Source organism: Electrophorus electricus, chromosome 3 (assembly GCF_041902795.1).
Source record: "Electrophorus electricus isolate QZ-2024a chromosome 3, ASM4190279v1, whole genome shotgun sequence".
Lineage (NCBI taxonomy): Eukaryota > Metazoa > Chordata > Actinopteri > Gymnotiformes > Gymnotidae > Electrophorus > Electrophorus electricus.
Window position 1 is genome coordinate 25920376 of NC_137499.1, and position 23796 is coordinate 25944171.

At 41.0% G+C, this 23796-nt stretch overlaps 1 protein-coding gene across 4 annotated transcripts in view; it reads left to right on the forward strand.

Moving 5' to 3' along the window:
• The first annotated feature begins 2462 nt into the window (after positions 1-2462).
• Positions 2463-23796, forward strand: part of LOC118242400 (uncharacterized) — a 61207-nt gene continuing 39873 nt past the window's right edge. For 2 of the 4 annotated variants that reach the window (XM_081710819.1, XM_081710820.1), the window contains exons 1-3: positions 2463-2617; positions 9427-9738; positions 10910-11075. In XM_081710819.1, coding sequence (XP_081566945.1) covers positions 2569-2617; positions 9427-9738; positions 10910-11075 — 527 coding nt within the window. In that variant the 5' untranslated portion in view covers positions 2463-2568. Of the gene's footprint in view, positions 2618-9426; positions 9739-10909; positions 11156-12927; positions 13045-16490; positions 16581-16768; positions 18085-23796 lie in introns of those variants that run through there. The other 2 variants (XM_081710818.1, XM_035533335.2) reach the window with 2 other exon arrangements.

Consider the following 23796-nt stretch of genomic DNA (forward strand, 5'->3'; position numbering starts at 1 on the left):
ATGAAATGATGCTCTCCAGTGAATATCAGTTACTTAAAAAAAAAACACACATACATAAACATGCATAAGAAGATGGTTAACACCTCAAAAGGAGGCAAAAAATAAATAAATAAAAAACAACAACAACAATAATAATTATTATTATTATTACTGTAATAATAATAATAATAAACAACAGTAATACATAAAGGAGCATGACTGGTGTAGAATAAGCAGTAATAAAGTGTAGGGCAGATGATGCATAGAAGCACAGCAGTTCCTGAGAAACATGAATTATAGCGCAAAGTTATACAGTCTGATGGCTGCAGCAAGAAAAGACCTGTGAAAGTTTTGCTTCCTGCAGCATTGTTTCCTGGAGCAGTCTGCTGCCCAGTTTACACCTCTGTCCCTGTAGTGCTTTGTGTAGTGGGTGAGATGATTCCTCAATATCACTGTTCCTGCAGTGTTTTGTGTAGTGGGTGAGAGGGTTCCTCAAGATCACTGTAGTGTTTTGTGGCTCTTCATCAATGATACTTTTCCCAGCCTCCTCCTCTCTTCCACCATCTCCACTATTTCCATTTTATCCCCCAGGAGTGAGCTGGAGTGTTTGATGACCTTATTCAGTCTGTTAGTGTCCTTCGCTGTAATACTGCTGCCCCAGAACACAACAGCATAAAAGAAGACAATTGACACCACAGACTCATAGAACATTCTTACACCAAAGGACCTCAGCCTTTGATGTAAGAAGTAGAGTTGGCTCTGCCCATCTTGTACAGCTTGTCCAGATGCCAGTCCCATCCCATCCCATCCCAAACTTATCACCCTGATAGACACCCAGGTATTTGTAGTTGTTCTCCACCTCAGTGTTCTCAACCTGGATGGTGACAGGAGCCGGAGGAGACCTAATTTGCTATTGGCTATTGACTGGTATCATCAGCAATGGGTATTAGGTTAAAACCTAATCCAGGATGTATTCTTCTTATATTAAAAAAATTAAAATACTATTTTTAATGCTTTTGCACCAAATACTCAAGCATGTCAAAACGATTACTTTTATGGAAGTATGTTTTTCCAAGGAATAAACATTTTTATTTTGGACTAAATGAAAGAGGCAGCTGATCAACAAACCAAACAAGGGTAGATGGTCAAACCTGGATGGAACAGAAAATACAGCTCAGAAGCGCACAACTTTGCATTGAACAGCTGCAAACACAGAGGTGTGTGTGCCATATATATAATATTAGTCCTAACAATTCCATAATTAAGTGCAAGTGTGGGAGGTGTGGTAGTGAAGTGCCAGGGCTGAGGAAATGTAGGCAAAACTGGAATAAAATTCATATACTCAGAAACAAAGCAATATTCCAACTATATAGTTCTGTTCAGTACTGTACTGCCAACTGTTTAACTGTCATTTTCACATATCACTTGCAACCACAGTGTTACCGTTAGTGCAGAAACTAGTGCTGTACTCAGAATGTAAAGAAACCTGAAATGGGGGCTACCAAATATAAAAGGGACCATGATTAATGTATGGTTCAAACTATAGGTTTAAATAGAACTAATGTTGATATTCTACACTTTGAATCTTAACCAGTTTACTGGAGTTCAGGGCTGGAACAAAAGATCCAGTATTGTCAGTGTCCAAATACTTACAAACTGTTTTATCATTCCGATCCTGAAGAATTTGTTGTTTCATCACCAACATGATTCTGACGCCAAACCAAATAAAAACATTTTCTCCTCAAAGTCCATTTAATGGGTTTTTAGGTTCACATTTACTCTTAAACAACTGCATACAAAGTGTCAAGTCAAGTATTTATAGAGTGCTTTGTAGAACAGATGTTGTCACAAAGAAACTTTACAAATGTCTGAGTCCAAGCCCCCAGTGAGCAAGCCAAGGGTGACAGTGGCAGGAAAAACTCCCTAGAGCAGGAGGAAGAAAGCTTGAGAGGAACCAAGACTCAAAATGGGGCCCCATCCTCCTCTGGTCAACAACAGTCACCACAATAGTAACAATATAGACAATAAGGAGCAGAATAAGTAGTGAAATAGAAAAATAAATAAAATAGTAATAAAATGAAAAAATAAGCAATTATTGTCTAGTCCGGTGTTCCAGAAGTCCTAATCTGTTCCGATGGTGTGTGCGTGTCCAAAACCCTTACTGCATGAGAACATCCATCAAGGGTAACAGAAAAGTAGTTGGCTGAGGTGGTGTGAGTAGCCATGGCAGCTGAGACAGGGTGAGGCTCAGTAACATCATGACATCATGGGTAGTTGTACCTCGGCAGAAAGAGAGAATAGATTATTAGGCATGTCGAGGTATGAACATGTAGGGAGCAAAAGTACGACCATGAAGTATGTACCACTCTAAAGCGTACCTTGTAAGGTTACCGCTTGTCAACTGCCTGTTCCATTCTCTTATTGGCCTGCCTTGTTTCCTCAAAGTGAAGTTGTGTGTAAGTGTGTAACAGGAGTACTGACTGACAGCAAAGTTCTCAAGCAGAAAGCTTCAGAGCTTTAATCACTCTCTTGGGTTCATTTTCTCCCAGTTGACTTTAAGGAGTTTGATGTATTTTTACCTCTGTGAAAATGCAGGTGATCTGTGGAGTCCTGGTGATGTTCACAGGAGCTGCCTTGGGCAAGTAGCACAACTCATTTTATGCTTTTTGGAGTGACAATGTTAAGCATGAGGTTCCAGTATAGAAGTTCAGAAAAAGGAAGCCAGATTAAAAATATATATTTTTCTAAAACTCACTTTTGTGTACCACTCATGCATTTGGTATTTGATGAGTTTTTCAAATAGAAATGACAGTTCAGCTACGAAGTCTTACAATTTGTCTCATAAAATGTGTTATCTATAGGCTTAAAAATATCTATTTGTTGGGAGGCTGTGGAACCCAAAGGAAGATTTGCCTGCTGTTCTTGTGAGAGATGGACTGGTCATATGCAGACATACATATATGACTGATTTATGGCATATCTTGATATGAACTTTATGCTGATCCTATAGCAGTAGGATTTTTACTGAGTATTTAATCATTGGAAGAATTCCAAATATAATAAATACAAAATAAGTTCACAGGAAACATAATAGAGCAAAGCAAAAATCTGTAAGTATGCAGATATGAGCCAATGAACTACAAATGTCCTGTGATGTCTGGCATGGGTGGCTCTGATCATGATCCCAGTTTTCATTATCCAGTGCAAGTTCAGGTTGCAACTCCCATACCAGACAGTCTGGTCGGGGCACTCTGAAAAATTTGTTTTTAATATCTTCACATATTTCATCATTTCTTTAAAGCACAGATAAGTTTTCCACTATATCATGTGCATCATGTTTGGAGTTCAATTCAGTTCAAATGTATTTATGAAGTACTGTTTATGTATGTGTGACAGTCTCTGAGAGCAAGAGGAAACCTTGAGAGGAACTGAGGCTAAGAATGAGAACTAATCCTCCTCTGGTCAGCATTCGATGGCAAAAATAATAACACGTACTGAATAAAGTTACTTTGATTTGAACTTTAACTTGCTATGTGACATGTAAGAGTAGCTTATCAGTCTTAAAAATGACTGACAAATATCTCCTTAAGTAACATTTCATTAATCAGAATCAGAATCTTTTTATTAGCCAATTATGAAATGTACAAGGAATTTCTCTTGGTGCAGGTGTCGGCATAGGATTAAGTACAGTAGCAAAAAGAGAAAGATAAACTTTATTTAAACTATTTGTAACCTAATTAATATCCTTATATATTCCATATGTATCCTGTATTTACATAATTATATATAAGCTATGTGTACTATACATAATCTATTTATAAGGTCTGAAATATTGTTACCCACTCTGACATACGGTTTCCTGTTAGATGAAAAATTGTGGATCCAGTAGAAGACAAATGGTGGGATGTTGAGTAGGAGGCCAGGAATTATGATGTTGAAAGCAGAGCTTAAGTCCACAAACATGCAGGCATAAGCAATAGGGCCATCCAGGTGCTGCAGGATGTAGGACAGAGCCAGATTAATGGCATCATTTACAGACCTGTTAGCTCTATATGCAAACTGCAGAGGATCCTGAAAAGCATCAGTCCTTTCTTTGAGGTGTTGAAGTAAAAGTCTCTCAAAACTCTTCATGACTTGGTGAGCTTTTGAAACTGTTTCGCACCAACACCACTGCTTCGCCCTACTAGCCCTTACTGCTCTTTAGCTGTTTAGCATTTTTTTGCTAAGGACTTAATTACATTCTACCTGGAAACCGGCAACTTCCAACAAACATCAAAAATTACTGTATCATCAAAAACTGCATCCAAAGAACTACCAAAAGTGTAAGTAATGTTAACATTTTGCTATCCATCATGGCTTCCATTCTCCTTCGGTGCGCTGAGTGCAACATGTTTAGTTATTCTTCCTCCTTCATTAGTGAGTTTTATCTGTGAGAAGTGTAGATTAATTACTAGACCGATGGAGATGATTCTAGTACTAGAAGTGCGTATCCAGACCTTAGAAAGTGTTAGACTTATCAAGGAACTAGAAGTTCAAGCTCTGATGCTGTAGGATGCTCTGGTTCCATTCCAATGCGGGGCAGCAATGTAACGTACAGTCGGTGATCTTCGCTGAACTGCTGGATGTCCAAGTGGTGCTCACAAAACAATGTGGGGTATGTTGATAATTGGAACACATTCGAGGGCAAGCCTGGCCTTTTAGGGTGGGATGGTATCCATCCAACCACGGAGGTTCCTGATGTCCTTTCCTGCAACATAAGCCATATACTCACGACAGACCTAGTTAATCTATGACAATCCACAGCGGAGGCCTGCCAGCAGACAAAGAGGTTAAACCAACTGCCTGAGGTTCATCATATTGTCCCCGTGTCTGTTCCCAGAGCTAAGACAAAATATAGAAAACAAAGAAAAACGTGCCTTAATAACATAATTAGTATTAAAGTAACTAATTCACAGAACAGTGCTTGCACCTTTTATCTCAAGCTGGGCTGACTAAATGTTAGAGCCCTCACATCTAAAGCACTCATGATAAATGAAATCCTAACAGATCATAGATTTAATGCACTTTGTTTAAATGAAGCTTTAAATGAAAGGTGTCCTTCAGGCTACAGCTATGTACACTGGCTCATCTAACAGGCCGTGGAGGCGGCATTGCAGATATTAATACTGACACATTAGGCATAAACCAGAAAGCTGTATATGATTTTGAGTCCTGTGAAATTATTTTTACTAGCATAAATGATGCATGCAGCGATAAAAAGCGCTCCCAGCCTCTTCCGCTAATTTCCATCTACAGGACACCAGGACCGGACTCAGAATTTCAGGAATTTGCAGATTTCTTTTCTAATCCAGTCACTCTAGTAGAAAGAACCATTATTTTGGGTGATTTCAATATTCACTTTGATAGTGCCCAAGACCCTCTGAGATCGGCCTTTAGTTCTATATTAGAATCAATTGGTTTCACCCAATGTATAAGAGAACCCATACACTCTGGTGGACATATGCTTGATTTAGTACTGACATACGGTGTAGACATAGAGAACATAGTTCTCTGTCTACATCTCAGAGCATTCCCTAATTTCATTTGAACTACATATAAGACACGATATAGTAAACTGGCTGCTATCATACCAGACGCACGATCACGTCATCTACTGCACCTAGATTTATTGTGAATCTCCCAGATTTATCATTTTCGACTAAGATACCTTCAAACCCCACAGAACTTGATCAAACAGCTGAATGCTTAGAATCAGTACTCCCCTGTACACTCAGTGATGTTGCACCACTTACAAATAAAAAAATTACAGACAAAAAATTCAAGTTTGGTTTATTTGTCACGTAGTCATACATGGTATAACTCGCAGTAAAATGTTTTTCGGGTAAATTTCCACAAAAACCTGCCTGCCCTTTTAAGTTGCCTTTTAAAACATTCTTCCGGGATAAGATAAGTTCAGATTTTGTCATAGAAAATTCAATTACCATCAAAACAACTATGTGACATCTTTAAATTGTATACAGAGTGTTAGTAAAGTTCTTTAATTGCGTGCTCACCCAAAACAAAAAGCTAACAAGCACCAATCATACTTTCTATAGAGTGTATAGAGTTTACGACAGTGTGTGCTTCATGACATAGATTGATTCTGTCCTTGAGAAGATAGCAAAGTCCAGACAACACTTGTTTGCTAGGATAAATAGGTGTTGCGCATGTGTGCATTAGTTTGAACAAGGGTCAGTGAAGCTGCTGACAGCAGTAGTCTCTTATTAAAATTGTACTAGGAATGACAAAGGATTTTCTCATCCTTTACCTTGAGTCTATTACAGTTGTTGCCAGCTTTTCTTCTGTGTGATTTGACACTTCCTGTTCAATAACTGTCACATCAGATGTCTTGGATTATGGAAGTGTGGTGCTTACACAATGGCATGATAACACTGAAAAGCTTCCACCCGGAATGCTCTCCAAATGTAAAAGAAAATACTCTTACATTGTGATTGAGAAAGCCATATAAAGTCTTAGCACTTTATTGTACAACTGAGGCCAATTTTATTTGGTCTTATTTCAAATGCAATGTTTCAATCACAACTCCAAGATGTGCAATAGATGGTGACCTCAAACTCAAATCTCACTTTTAATTGCTCATTTTCTTGTGCTGCACTATTACAGGAAAGCCATTTGATACAACCTATCCAGTTAAGTCCAGAGGTTCACTCAAATCCTCTATGGCATTAGGAGTCCCCACTCTGAGTGATTTCACATCAAGCTTTGTGGTTTTAAGCTTTTGCCTTATGAGGGAATGAGATGGATGAGAGAATGCTCAGAGTTCCCAAGTGGGACATGCGAAGAAGCCTGGTATTGCATCCTTTATTGTGCTGTAGCAGTGATCAGGTGTTTATATTTTGGTATTTAAACACTCGGATTGGCGTAGTTGAAGTTTCTCATAATGATAACAGGAGAGACAGAGTGACCCTGTTCAAATGCTATAATCTAATCAGCCAGCTGTTGCTGAGTTGGCTTTTGCCAGTGGGGGAACATAGACCATGACCAGAATTACAGAATTAAATTAATGCATTTGGCTTTCATTTCATAATGAGTTTCCAGTTCCAGAAAGCACAGTTACCATTTCTATATTTCTCTGCATCTGTGGTTAATACAAACACAAATGGATGTGGAACCATCTCCTACTGGTGATCCATCCAGAGCAGCCAGGCAAAGAGTGTAATGGTGATACTGGTGATACTGGAATGTCCAATTCCCATACAAGCTGGGCGTGTATGAATTTACCCTCAGCTCCTGAATAAACTAAGGCTGCAAACATAGAGGATGGTGGTCTATGATGACAATCCCGGATAATATGTTGTGAGGATCCGCAGTAAAGACAGAGACCCTACCGGAATCTTCGCCACTTCTCCTCTTTGGTTAAGTTTGAAGAATCACATTGCATAGGTTCCACTGTATGCTCTCGTCCAAGCTCTGGTCTATAACTGGGAGAGGGGCAGGTGGGGCGAGAACTATTAGTTCTACGTGGTTTTTGTTCTTGAATAAAATGATCCAGATGGATTCAAATCTAATTTACCATCTCGGCAAGATAGTTCATGTAAGACATCTGAATTGAGACCATTCCATAAAGCGATGATCAATGCTGCCTCATTTCATGCATTACCTGCAGTGACAGTACAGAACTCTTGTGCATAGTCAGCCACAGAACGATTACCTTGGCGTAACTTGGTTAGTATCTCCCTGCAGGCTCATCCCTCATGTGGGTGATGAAACACTGCCTTGAATTGAGCGATAAAACCATCATAAGACACTGTTTGTATGTTATCCCAGATGGCCGTCGCCCAATCTAGAGCTTTATCAGATAGACAAGAGGTAATGAAGGAAATCTTAGCTCGATTGGAACAGGGTGGAAGGCTACTGAAGTATAATGAACACTGTAACAGGAAACCTTGACACTTGTCTGGGGAGCCATCATATTTTTTGGGTTTACGCATGGGGAAGGTCAGTTGAATACTGATCGCAGCAGTACTAGGTGCTGGCATAGGAATGAACTGAGAAGGAGTAGTCATCATTTGCAGTGCATATGTTGATGTTGATCATCGCCAGGCAGTTCGGTAAAGCCAGTTTGTCAGGTGTTTGACCTCGGCTCTGGTATCTCAGTGACTATCCATCCTACAACTATCTGCCAGACTGTATCCTATGTGACAAGAAATGAGCGTCGAATATTTGTGGGCTAGATACTGTCCTGACTCAAAAGACCAGGCTTGCCCTCAAATGTGGACCAATTATCAATCACTCCCACATTGTTTACTGAGCACAACTTAGACATCCAGCACTATGGCAGCCATGACCTGCTGTAATCTTAACCTCACATTACACTGGAGTCAGAGCATGTAACTGTAGTCATCTCTTTGGTTCTTTTAGTAAACTAGGCAAACCTCCTCTGCTCCATACAGTCATTCATTATTGTTGTTGTTGAGGTCCATGGGTCTTGTGTCATTAGTAACTTTACTGATACAATTTGAGCTGTACTGGGCAGTACAGTCATGCGTCCTCAGTGTGAACAGCAGCAGACTGAACACAGAGCTGTGGGGGATGACGGTGCTCAGGGTGGTGGTGCTGGATATGTTGTTGTCAGTCTGAACTCATGGAGACTCTCAATCACAAAATCCAGGATCTAGTTACAGAAGGCGGTGTTTAATTAAATCTCAAATATCTGTTGCTGAATGCATGTGAGCAAATGCAAAATGAACACTTTATGAGTCAATTTTATGTAATAATAATTATTATTATTATAATAATTATAATAATATAATAATTTACTCCAAAATACATATTTATACACAAAATATAAGGAGTTTATACAAAAAGCAATAACAAATCACTACAGGTTGGAGGTGAAGTGAGTGGTAACTGTTGAAAACTGTATATAACTCAGGTTGCTTGTTAGACTCCGAGACATGTGGATCAACACGTCTTTACAAGCTGCTGCCAATTCTCCAACACAGGGCAGCTGAAAGCATTCAGAGGAAAGTGCAACCTGTTCTTATCATCTGCACTCAAGCATCCATGGCTAGTGTTGCTGTGATTGACAGAGTAAAGCTGTCCCACCCAACCAGAGAGCAGGTGTCAGTTCAGCCTCCCTGGACTCCTGCCCACAGATGGCTGTGACATCAGGGCTTGAGCAAGCAAATCCATGAAGACTGAGTGAAATGTTTTTCTGGTGCACTGCTCAGGAACCCCAGATAGTTCCTTTTAATAGTAAAAGAGAATTTATTTTACATTTGATTGTACGTAATCAAATTACATCAATTTAATTTAAATTGATACATCTCTCCTGTAATGGATTTAATAGATTATGCATTAAAGTAGATTAAAGTTGTTTAGAGCAGATCAGATGTTGTTGCATCAAGTTAATGACAAAACGTTCTTGATTTTCTTCCTCTGCAGGCCCGGTTCATGCTATCTGCAGATTTAATCAGAATCTTAGATGTTATGGAACTCTGGGAGAAACACTGCACCTGGAGCTGGACCCTGAGGATGAAATAATATTAAAGAAGGACAACATTAAAATTTTAGGATATAAAAAGCAAAGCATCACAACAAACTATTTAGATCAGGCAAGATGGCAGTTTATAGCTGATAATAGAACCATTATAATAACCAGAACAGAGAAGAGAGACGCAGGAAGATACATGTTAGACACCTTTGATGCAAATGGTACTAATAAAGGCAAACGTCATCTCCATCTAAACATTGAAGGTAGGACTATATCATCTCATGTCAGATAACAGCCACAACCGCTGAATTTATAAATGATTTCATATCATTCCTAACTGGAAGAACACAGCTAGAACTTGTAAAGCAAGTTTCCTTACATTGGTTTGTCTGTATTTTAGGTGCACCTGTCTCTTTGTAGTGAAATTAGTTTTTGATCCTTTCTTTGTTTCCAGTGTCCTCGTTCATGAATTCTGTTTTTAAAATGAGAGGTGATATCTGGATATTTTGTTCATGTGTATAAAATATATACATATGCTGTATTTATATATGTTTGCATAGATTGTATTATAAAGTGCATTTATAGGTTAAATGTTAAACCACCAACCAACACTGACACATCATATGTAATCCATTTACAAGTGAACTATTTATGAATGCTTCATGAACTTGGTGCTTGGGCAATATATTAAATGAAATATTAATACTATTTGTAGACTTCATGATTTTAGTCTCGTTTAGTCCCTGTAAAGAAGAATTATAGTGATTTAGTACATTTGGCTTGTGTGATGTAGGCCTACATATTAATTAACAAGATATGTAAAAGATACCATATAATATTATATATATATATATATATATATATATATATATATATATACACACACATACACATACACACACAGGGAGACATTTGCGGGGAGGGGCCATACCATGAAATATATATATATATATATGTCATGGTATGGCCCCTCCCCGCAAATGTCTCCCTGTGTGTGTATGTGTATGTGTGTGTGTGTGTGTGTGTGTGTGTGTGTGTGGGTGTGTTCGTCTGTATGGCCACACCCTCCTTGTGTTTCACACCTGCTCCTCATTGTGTTGTGTTAGCGTGCGTGTATATAAGTCTTGTGTTTGAGTCTGTGTGGGTCGATGTTTGAACCCAATAGCCTGCGTGCTATGTTCGTGTTGACGTGTCTAAATAAACATATGTGTTTGTCCTACAAACTCGTCCCCGCATCCTGCTCAGCCTCCTCGTCACAATATATAATAGTGTATATACAATAATATTCCAATTTTACTATAACTCATGAATATGTCATTAAAGCTTAATGTAAGTGTCATTATTGTAAAGCAAAACTGATATTTCTGTTTAAGGATCCTGTTAGAATAAAACATCGTCTTTATTCTTTTAAATTCTGTTCTCTGTAACCTGCAGCTGCAGTGTCCTCAGTAGTAGTGAAGGATAACTGCTTCTCCAGTGAGAGGAGGACAGTGTCCTGTTCCTCTGAGGGGGAACAGCTCCACTTCAACTGGACTTTCAGTGGAACCAGAATCACACATCAACTGGATGATGGAACCAAGACTCTCCTGCTGGAGAAAGAGTATGATGGAAATGTCACCTGCCATGTAAAGAATCACGTCAGCCATGGACAAAGTTCTATTCTGTTACACCAGTGCACTGGTAAAGCTCACTTTCTTTAAGCTTTGATATCATCATGTTAAAAGCAATAACAACAATAATGATGCAGCAATGATAATGTTACTACTCATAATCTTCAAAGAGAAACTCAGTTACTCACCATAAATCAATCATGTCTGAATAGAAACCATCACACAACACTGTCTAGTTAAATGTCTTGTTCCTTTAAAAGAGTACGACATCAGTGACCTGCTGCCATCTTGGAGATCTACTTCACTGCAGAGTCTCAGTCCAACACAACTGACTCTAATGTTGAGAGACTTGACTAACTGGATCAGGTGTGTTCTATTAGGCTTGGAGGTAAACTCTGCAGGACCAGAGTTGGGCACCCCTTTTCTCATGTGACCCAACCCTGCTGGGCACCTCAATGACCAAGTAATTCAAATTTAGTGCAGTCCTCAATGTTGTTGGTAGTGGTGCTTTAGGTATTAGTTAAGACTCGTTAATACAGTCTGCAGGATGGTAGATCTCCAAGAGACTGCAGCTCCAGAATAGCAGAATGTGTGTTTAACACTTCTCATAGGAGTGAATACACCACTGATGTAAATGGAACCATACAAGTAAATGTACATGTTAAAAAATAGCTGACCTACACAACATAGAAGGCTAGTGTAACATTGAAGGCTAGGCAGGACGCAGGAACGAGCCAAGTATGACAAAGTGATGTTTATTGACACAAGACAACAGATAACAGCACACAAGCTATCGCAAGGTTGAACATCGACAAACACCAACGATTAGATGAGACCCTAAATACATGCACGATAATGACACAAAATGAGGAGCATGTGTGATACACGGGGAGGGCGTGGCCATACAAGCGAACACATACACACACACACACACCCACACACACACACACAGATGTCTTGGAGGAGGGGCCGTACCACGAAAGCTGGTGTGCAGGAAAATGTGTTGCTTGGCAACAGTTGAGTTGTGTTGAAGTAGTCTAACAAATGAACAAATATGCAAGCAAATCAAAATATATTGCTTATAACTGTTAAAAGTTGGATATTTTTTGATTCACAAACTAAAATAAGTGTACATTATAATTCTTCTTATGATGAATTTATATCTGTTTTTAGAATCACCCATTGGTTTTAAGTGATCATAATTAAACTTTCCATTAACTATATACTACTAATTCATAAACAGGGTTACTTAAAATATGCACAAACATACTTCTTAAATCTACTCTGTTTGATATCTGCATATAGTTGACCTCAGGAACGTGCCTCTTTGATGCTCAGCAGTAGTCTGTCAACATAGAGGCTTTTCCACCACTTTTCCATTCCATACACGATGACATACAAGTATACTGGAACAGAAAAACTATGAGTGATAGAAAAATTGCAAAAATATTTGGATTCATATACATAAACAAACATGCGTTTCTTGAACACTCAAGCATGCACACTAACAAACTCAAAAACTCTGTAAATAACAAACCTTTATACATATGATAAGGACACAATAAGGAGAAGGTGTGAAACACAAGGAGGGCGTGGCCACATTGACGAACACACACGAGAAGACGTTTGGGGGAGGGGCCATACCGTGACATGCACAAAATATATTCTGAGAAAATGGTAACTATTAAAGTAGCCATGAACAGGGTAAAGAATATTATCTTCACTATTTACAGCATATTGTTTTATTGTCTTATTGAATTAACATTGGAATATTTAGGTGTGATGCCACCTTCAAACTCCCCTCTTTGTTAATCTCACACTCACTCTCTCTCTCTTTCTTAGCCGTGAGGAACATGGTGTTTCTCTGTGTGTGGGTTTTGGAGATCATCACCTTGCTGTCAGTGTTGGGAGGCTTTCACATCTACATCAAAATCAACAGCAAACAGAACACAGTGGAAGGTAAAAACATCTTGTAACACTTTATAATAACAGGCCCAAATAAATAACTTAATTATCCAATTATTTGTTAAGAATTATGCATATTTATATAATTGTTTTAAAGACACATAATGTAATTCAAATTGTACCTTTTATTAATGCCTAAAACATTTAGGTAATTCTAGCAATCATTACCAAACTACTAAGAAATGATCAGATTACTGTTTTTTTTGCTTTTTATTATAAATTGTACAAGTTAGAACTGACCAAGTAATGTGATTGGATAAGAGTCTTTCCATGAGTGTTGATATAGTGAATAACAGCACTGGAACTTAAACTATACATGTATCACTCCACTTTTCATTATATTAATGATTATCTTTTTTAGATTGTAACAAACTTTGGTGTTAGCTCATCAGAATCACAGTTACTTAAGGGATGTGTGATAGAAGGGGAGGGCGTGCCCTTACAAACGAACACACAAACACACACACGGAGTCCGTACCATGACAGAGCCCCTCCCCAACGGCGCGACTCCCAGCATGCCAGCCTATTTGGTACGGCCCACAGACCAACGCCAAACAGCGAGGCTGGAGGACATAGCAACCCGAAAAGAGCCAGGGAGAGGAAGACCGAGGGGAGGAAGACAGGGACCAAGATGACGACAGACAAAGGGGTGGACACACTGACAGGAGCAGGCACAGACACAAAGGGGGAGAAAGTGACCGGCACATTAAGTGTGACGGGGACGGGTACATGAACAAAACCACACAAAGGGTTGGGAAAAAGTCTGGGGAAGCTGGCAGGAACCCCAGCCTGTCCCCCAGTCGTCGGCTGGGTTGAAGTCAGACCAGCCTGTGGGGGATCGCCCTTCGCCAATTCGGGTGGCAGTGGTTTTTCCAGCTTTGTGGCAGACACCCCAGGAAGTGCAGCAGCTGCTTTGCCTGTCTCTGGGTCGGGGACTGGTGGCGTCTCCTTCTTGCCTCTTTGAGGCTTGCATGTAGGCACTGGAGCTCTGGGGCTGTGTGCCATAGGTGAGGGAGTGTCTTCAGATGATGACGCCACCTCTCTGCCAGACACGTGGGGCAGCTTGCTGACTCCAGTGCCTTGGGCAGAGCCTTGGGGCACCGGAGGTTCATTGCTCTCGGAATCTGCTATCACAGAAGAGGGATCCTCATGCAGGGCCTCCTCCACCTCCATTGTTGGACCTTCCAGGCTGTCGACCTCCGACTTTGACCAGAGGCTGACGTTGTGGTGCTCCTCACTCCATCCGTAATCCCCGTAGCCCTCCTGCTAGTCCCAATATGGATAATAGGACTCTTCAGAGTCCGAACCTGGATACTGGTCGTAATCTGGTGGTCCGTCGAGGGTCTGTAGGACTCTGCAGAGTCCAATCCTGGACTACACTCAGGGCTCCCCCAAAATCCTCCAGGGGCACTCTCCCCTGTTGTAGTAGTGAGTGTACCCAAGAGTATGGAGAGTTTCCTCGGAAGGGCTGGGGAGGAGCGGTTATACGTTTTCTTCCCCTTCTTCTCCTTTTTGTCTTCTTTCCAGGCATCCTTCTGTGGTCAGTGTTTCTATAATGTCGGAAGCTAATGAGGATGCAGGAATGAGCCGAGTACAACATAGTGATGTTTACTGACACAAAACAGATAATGTAGCACAAGCTAATGCAAGGTTAACGAATGATTAAACAAGACCTTAAATACACGGACGATAACAAAACAAATCGAGGAACAGGAGTGATACATGGGGAGGGTGTGGCCATACAAACACAAACACACACACACACACACACACACACACACGTCTGGGAGGAGGGGCCGTACCGTGACAGCTAGTGTGCAGGAAAATGCGTTGCTTGGCAACAGTTGAGTTGTGTTGATCAGATCAAAATATATTGCTTATAACTGTTAAAAGTTTAATATTTTTTGATTCACAAACTAAAATAGGTGTACATTATTCAGTAGAACAGCACTCCCTCTCATGTCATACTGCTTCAGTGTTTCAGATTTATATTTATTATGGAACATGCTCAGAAACTGACCTGTGCATCATCATTTAGAGTACCTGGTGTAACGATTCTGCTGGCCCAAGTGCCGCAGGGCGTGCAGCAGGATGCACAGACCTCCTCCACATGGATGAACATTTAACTGAAACAGACAACGGCACTCATGTATTACAAACAATGAACGCAACATGGTTAACACTGAACAAACACGATGAACAAGATACATTTAACAATGACAAGAACATTTAACATTAACATGAACACGCTACATTAACACAATGTCAACAATAACTGACAACACTGCACACAATGACAAGAGTTTAAATACACAAAAGAATAACAATACAGGTGTGTGCAGTTGTGGCTATGAACAGGATCCTCCCACTGCACGTGGCGGGCCAAACCACATGACTTGCGGGAGGCGAGCATTTCGTGACAGAACCCCCTCCCAAGGGGTGCAACTCCCGACACATCCATCCAACGAACGCGAACCTCTGGGCGCCGTGTACACGTAAACACAAAACACAGCACGGCAATGCCTGGCGCCAACCCAGTACCAGGCGGGCCATGTGCCGTCAGCAAGGGAAACCTCACCACAATAGGGAGAAAGGTAGCCTCCTTGCCTCTCTCAGAGCAGTTCGGTACGCTCCCAATGATGTTGCGCCTGTAAACACACAATAGCGCCTACACACAAACATATAAAGCACCGTGACGTGACACCTGCCGTCCGCGCAGGCGCCTCAAAGATGTCCGTGGCCTCAACGGACACGCGGGGGTGCACGTCCACCCCAGTTGCAAATGTTCTACCTCCTCCGAAGGTCCTCCTCTCTGCCGCTGCTCTAGCAGCGTCCCAGAGGCAGTTTGCTTCCGGGGCTATGGGCAGACCCCTCCAGCCTCCCTGGCGAGTCCGCTGAATGGAAGGGATTCGAGCTTCCGCTCTCTGGTCAGTGTGGTGCCCCTCGGTCCTCCTTGGCCCAGGCTCAACAGCCTTAGCCCCCCCCAGAAATACCTGGGGGTGTTTCCCTCCACTTCCGGAGAAGACACGGACAGCGGTCGCGGTCCACTCCCCAATGTCCTGGGATCCAGGCAGCAGTGCGGGGGCTGCCTAAGCACCTCCCGCTAAGCACCTTCCACTAGGAAGTCCGTTTTTTGCCACAGGAGCTGGCGTCCTGTGGTGATTGTTCATTCTGTAACGCGTGGTGGCCGGAGTGCCGAAGGGCAAGGGGCAGGATGCACAGACTTCAGCGACGTGGACGAACACCTATTAACACATAACGACAACAGCACTCACGTATTACAAACGAAGAACATGAACATGTAACGGTTAACATTAAACAAACATGATGAACACGCATACGTTTAACAATGACGAAAAGAACATTAACCTTAATATTAGCACATCACATCAACAATGATCAACAACACTGCACACACTGATGCGGGCTTAAATACACAGACAGGACGAGGTACAGGTGTGCGCAGGCGTGGCCACAAACGGGAATCCTTCCACTGCATGTGGCGGGCCAAAGCACCTGACTCACGGGAGGTGAGCGTTCCGTGACACCTGGATTATGATGTAGTGGTAAAAATGATCAGTATTGATAATTTAGCAAACACAGTAAAGTGGCATCAATTTCTCTCCTTTTCAAGGTAATACATTTAGGATATTGTTTGCATTTTTTTGCCATCATGTGATGATGAACATGTTGTCTCCTTCCACTGTAATACTCTTAGGTAAAGAACAGCAGATGGTAGAGGCTCTGTAGACCAACCAGGATCAAGAAGTGAAGCGGAACTCCACCAGAGGAGTGTTATAACAACCACTAGATTCCCCAAACTCATCTAAACTGAAACACCAGCAGAGATCCATAAATGAAAGAGAACACATACATTTACAGAACATGGCTGGAGACAATTTATTCAGCTCATTCAGGGCATTGCAAAATGTAATTCATTGTAAAAACTGCCCAATCCATCATCAAGTACCTTGGTCAAGTAACAAAGTGATGTAATCTCATGATTGCAGTTTAATCGGCATGAGCTCTTTTGTATTTGTATTTGGGAATGGTGTGGTAATGTAAAGCTAACATGTCACTGTTTAGTAAATGTTTGGATTGTCAGATCACTAAATGTTTTTCGTGTGCTGATGTGGAAGGAAGGGATGCTGTGTGTCTGTATTATACTGTGATGTAGAGCACATGGAGGAGTTCTGTTGGAGTAGAGAGGGACACAGCAGCAGCGTTCCAGAGCCTAGGCTGCATTTATCAGCCGTTATGTCATAGAAGGCTGTTCCAACGTGAAGCGTCCTTCAAATACAGCCTAGAAATGCCTCCTACATTCAGCCTGAGTTGTAGGACATGACCGATGTGTCCTTCTCATCCCTCAGTTACCCATAATTCTTTGCGTATGTATGGTGTACACAGCACAAAAAGAAAAAAAGTTTAAATAGAAATAAAAGTCTATAAAGTAAAAAAGTTCCACATGTAAGTTACTCTGGGTAAAAGCAACTGCCAAAATGCCATAAATGTTAAGGTTTGGACTAAAATGTTATTTTATTCTCAGCCCTTTAATGTCTTCTAGGAGTCTTTAATGATATTCTCTTTCTTTTTTTTGTCTCATCAATGCAAAATATGAAATGAATTGATGCCAACTATTTGCCTATTTAGGGCTCTGCCTTATCTGTTTTAGCAAACACAACTTTGCACAAACCAGATCTACATGAAAAAAAAAATTACTGGCAGAAAATTTTCACAACTGATGTATTCAGAATCTGTTATTCCACATCTGACTTTATAAAGCGAAAGTTCATTATCTGAAAAAATGTGAAGACTTTTTGACCAGTGAAGGTTCACATTACCCACTAGAGGGCACTATACACACTATGATTTGTCAAGTGATCAATAGCAGAACATCAAAACATTTTTGATGAATGCATTATGTATAGTATATAGATTCTAACACTGATACTTTCAATAGGTTTTCATGGGTACATAAAAAGAGAATTTATGATTTCTACACATTAGAAAGTGATTGTATGTCATTTTTCTCTGTTTAAAATGTATGCTTGACTGTTTAAAATGTTTTTATTAAATTCTTAATTCTTTCCCTATTAATACTTATTCATTTAAAAATCTGCTTTGTCTATATGTAACGCATTTACTATACATATATTTTATAGGATCAAGTGCTCTTGAGGCATGTATGTAAAAATTGAACCAGATGGCTCTGGACCACCCCTCACTCTGACCAGACCAGTGTTTTTTTATTTAGCAGTGACACAGTTCTGACTGAGTTCTGAGCTCAGGCTCACAGACCCAATATCTAGATTGTGCAGGGCAGGCCACTGACATGATTCATAATGAGGCCTTGAATAAATGCCCTGGCTTTGGCTGTCACTTTGTGGAACACACTGCATAACTAAAACCTGGTGTACCTGGTGTACAGGGAGGGTTTAAAGTTCTCCGTGTTGTTGTGCTTATTCCTCAACAGGTCAACACGTTCCACTGCAGACCTAAATATGGGATGGTGTATGTTACTGTTACTCTTTGAGAGCTGATTAGTGTTGTAATAATTAGTAATTAGTCTTAGAGCTAATTAGTGGGGGTCTTACCTCTAGGAGCTCCATGTTCCTTGACAGAGGATCAATCTCCATCAGCTCATTATTGTTCCAGCTTAGGACCTCATGAGCATTATTCTGTGTTAGTGATTATGATAATGAAGGTAAACCACTGTGGGTGATGTGACTGTGAGCACTGAGGTAAAGATCTGCTAACTCTTGTTAGGTCGAGCACTTTGCATACTGTGCAGGGGCTATTCCAGTCGCAGCTGTCTACTGCAGTGCATCCAATGGATGTACATACAGCTCCTTTCTGTCTTTACATTTCTTACGACAGTCTTTTTGGTTGTCAAGTTCTTGAATGTTTTGCACGTGTTGAGGTAATGTGCTTTACTCTTGTACTGTGAATATTGATTTTGGTTGGAGGTTCATGTGATGTTGTAGGAATGGCTGAGGTCTCCTTCTGCTGAATGGTGCTTTGGTTCATCGGGGATGTTGTGGATACATCACCCTGGTAAAGGGTTGCTGTGTGAGCAGTGTTGCTCTTGGTTTGGAACTTCAGCTGGAGGCAGGTAGCCAGGTATGAGCCCCATCTGTACCAAACATCAGAATGATTCAGACAGACAAACTCCACAGTGTGGCAGGAAATTCACAATGTAGCCTGTTCACCAGGGAGCCACATCTTAGTGGAGAATAATACTTGGCTCATACTAAGTGAACTCAGTAGGCTGAGCAAAGTATTTCTAAATTTTTATCAATATTTAGCGATTCTTATTCTGAGTTGTTTCTGAGTCTCTGAATGTCAGAATGAGAATGAGATGTTTGTGACTTTGCAATAACACAAGTTCACTTCACTCATTTTATTCTGCACACATAGTCTGCTCCTCTGACGTTGCTACCTGGTCAGTGTTTGATCTACCACTAGCTGGTGTGCTACATGGTCTTTGTTTTGTGTCTCAATGAACATTGTTCTGTCTCTCACGACTTGTCCCCGCATCCTGCTTAGCCTCCTCGCATCACAATACTGATATTACTGTATAAGAACCCTGTTGGAAAGGAGCACCTTTATTTCTTTTAAATTCTACTCTCTGTAATCTGTAGCTGCAGAAATATCAACAAACACTTTCCCGCACATATGCAGCAATGATGCTGTTTTAACTAGTGCTAGTGGACTACAGGATTATAAGGATGTGGTTACATGTCATGACCACTGCTGAGAAATGCGGATTCATTAACAGGATCAAAAATGTGTCATAGTGTTGCTTGGATGAAAAGTTGTCTTGTGAGATATGGGTTCTCAAAAATGTATTCTGTAAAAAGTGATTACTACTGAAATAGCCATGTATATGTGTTTGAGCTGAAGGGACAAGGATATAGCATGCCAAAACCTGATCAGACCAGGACCAGCCTTCAGTAATCGACACATGAGTCAACACAACCATGTTAAGAGTAACACATGATGCAACATAAGAGGTAGCAGGAGTCACTGCAGACATCACACGTGGCTTATGGGTAGCAAGTTTGTAAGTGGCCAAAACTACAGTTACATTTTCAGCCAGCATGCACAGAGATTGCACACTTCCAGAGACTGGAGGATATGATAAGAAATTTAAAGGGGGATATGATAAAAAGAATTAAAGTCTTTCAGCAGTGTACATGTTGTTTCTAAATCCCCAGTGAGCTAGTTAAATATTCAAACATAAAATAAAGTTGCAAATTTCAGAATTAGTTGAAGAGAATAGCAGGTCCTATGCTTTATTTCAGATTAACATTAACAAGCATTCTTGAGGCATCCTCGGGAGAATGTCTGACAATCACACAAAGAACCCACATTTTTATACATTTGTCAGAAGTGATTATGTATTCACCCCTCCTTCTTTTACATATTAGTTTGCATTCTCCACCATTATATCTAATCCATGCATAAGTTAATATAAGCAAACTGATATTCAATACCCACACCAGTTGGAATCCATTACCACGACTTTCCAAGAGAAGACTTCTCTTGACCTGATCCTAAAGTTACTGTCCTGAGCCTGGTGGAGAGAGAATATATCTTACATTGAGTTCTGCTGAAGCCTGCAGAGGCCGCTGCCCTGTACACAAAGTTTCTATACTCACTTATGTTTAATGTTATTAATATGTCTAATTCAGTGTTATTAATATGCAGGACAAACATACAGTACCCAATGGGAAGGTGGGCATAAAAACACTAATACAAAAATTGTTCAAAAGTACTACACAATATAAATGCAAATCTACATGATTTGTGTGCATGCATGTATATACATACAAGTATTGCTTTTCTAAACTGCAAAGATTACTGTCTAGGTGTTACAGCCATATGTACAGTATAGGTGATAAAGCCTTATGTAGGTATTGCAACCATGAGCTACTATTACAATAAGGCCACGGTTGCCTCACTTATTGTTACAGTATTGTTCTACAATAAAATACACTGTCTTTCTGTAAACTACATTAATGTACAAAAGAGCAGGACCGATGCAGAATAAGCAGTAATAATGTGTAGTGCAGATGATGCATAGATACACAATAGTTACTGAGAAATAAATTACTTAGAGTGCAGAGTAATCCAGTTTGATGACTGCAGCAAGAAATGACCTGTGAAAGCGTTGCTTCCTGCAGTGAGGCTGGAGTCTGTCACTCAGTTTACACCTCTGACCCTGTAGTGTTTTGTGTAGTGGGTGAGAAGGTTCTTTACGATCACTGTCCCTGCAGTGTTTAGCGGTTATTCATCATCAATGACACCTTTCCCAGCATCCTCCTCTGCCCCACCGTCTCCACTATATCCAGTTTAGCCCCCAGGACTGAGCAGGACTTTCTGATGACCTTATTCAGTCTGTTAGTGTGCTTTGCTGTAATACTGCTGCCCCAGAACACAACAGCAGAAAAGAAGACAATTGACACAACAGCCTTACACCAAAGGAACTCAGCCTCCTCAGGAAGTGGCTCTGCCCTTCTTGTACAGATTGTCCACATGCCCATCCCATCCCAACTTGTCACCCTGATAGACATGCAGGTACTTGTAGGTGAATTAGGTGAGCAAATGACTTGTAGGCAAATTAGGTTCCCTCCAGCTCCTGTCACCACCTCAGTGTTCTCACCCTGGATGGTGACAGGAGCCAGAGGACACCTAATTTGCTGTTGTGTGTTGAATGGTATACAGTCATTAATTTGAGCACCAACAATGTTTATTCCAGTGAAAACCTAATCCAGATTGCATTCTTCTTGTATTACAAAAAAATTAAAAATACTATTTTTAATGCTTTTGCACCAAAGACTCAAGTGTATCATTAAGATCACGTTTATGGCACTATGTTTTTCCAAGGAACAAACATTTTATTTTGGACTAAACCAAACAGGCAGATGGGTCATAAACATAAGCATGCAGAAAAGCCACAAGCAAATCCATGATCAGCAAACCAAATATGGACCAGAACATACGGCTCAGAAGTGCACAACACAGTGGTGTATATATACAGCCCTGACAATTCTGAAATTAGGTGCAGGTGTAGTACTGAAGTGTCAGGGCCGAGGAAATGTAGGCAAAACTGGAATAAAACTCGTATACTTGGAAACAAATAATATTCCAACTACATAGTTGTTTAGTACTGTACAGACAACTATGTTTAACTATTATTGTCACATATCGCTCACAAAACAAAGTGTTACCAATAGTGCAGAAACTAGTGCTGTGTTCCAAAAAAAAAATGTAAAGAACTTGAAATGGGGGCTATCAAATATAAGAGAGACTATTATTCATATATGGTTCAGACTTTATAGGTTTAAATAGAACTGTGCAATGATCATGTCGTGAGAGAGGGATGCCAAGGCAAGTCTCCACCGCTAAACTGGTCTTTATTTGATGCAATAAACACAAACTGAAAGTATTCAACACGAGGAATAATATAAAACTCATCAAGCTTCAACACAATGAATGTATACATAAAGCTGTGACGTGGGCGGTATGGAGGAAGCGAGAGGCGAAGTTGAACTAACATGTTCTTTATTAGCCATAATCTTTAAAGTATCTACGACAAGTCTAAGGTCCCCGGAGTTGGTCTGTGAGGGGCCTCGCCAGTGATATGAAGGATTTGATAAATCTCCTGTAAAAGTTGGCAAAGCCAAGAAAGTGCTGCAACATCTTGCGTGTAAGTGGTTTGGCCAAGCCCTCAATGACTCCACCTTGCCTGGTTGCATACTCACACGTCCCTCCTGAATAGTGTACCCCAGGAAGTCAACTTCCTTGCAGTGGAATTCATATTTTTCAGCTTTGCACTACAGACAGTTCTGCAATAAGGTCTGGAGCATGGCCCACACATCATGCACATGTTGGTTCAAGGAGGGGGAATAGATCAAAATGTCGTCGATATAGATGACGGATCTTTGCAAGAACTCCCTCAGAACCTCATTAATGTAGGCCTGGAATATCGAGTGGCATGGGTGATATAGCCTGGGCCTACTGGACCCCCATCCAGGGTCTGTGCGCTTAGCGAAGAAGGCAGGGCGATGGCCTTGATACCTAGCCTCTTTGTGAAGCCCTAATCCATGATGTTTCCCACAGCTCATGAATCTACTAGAGCAGAGGCTGAAAGCACACGGCTTTTGTACAACACCTTGACCAACACTTTAAACATGGAACGAGACGGACTCACCATACTGCTGCCTCTTTGTTCTCTTCTCTGCTGCACACCGGCTGCGTCCAGCTGCATGGGCTCCTCAGGAGTGTCGGTCTGTCTGGTGGTTCCGGTCCCATCTCATTGCGGGGAGTTCCGTTGTACCCACCGACGCCTTTCCTGCAGGAGGAGGTCATAGGTTACAGTGAGACGAACCACCTCATTCAGCGTGTTCCACGTGTTCTGTCATTCAGCCTACAACCCATTCACAAATGCGTCAATCTGCGTGGGATTGTTCCAATGTGTTCCCGCAGCCAGGGTCCAGAACTACATGGCGTAGTTGGCTGCAGATCTCAATCCCTGCCTTAGGCGCAAGAACGCTTGCCCTTCCCTGGCGGGGATGGTGGAATACCCTTCGCAGTTCTCTAACAAAACCGGCATAATCGTTCATGAGCAGAGAACTGTATGTGACCAGAGCCGCACCGCATACGCCTGCCTTACCCGTAAGCCTCGAGACAACAAAACCACTAAACTGTTCTTTATTTGACGCAATAAACACAAACCGAAAG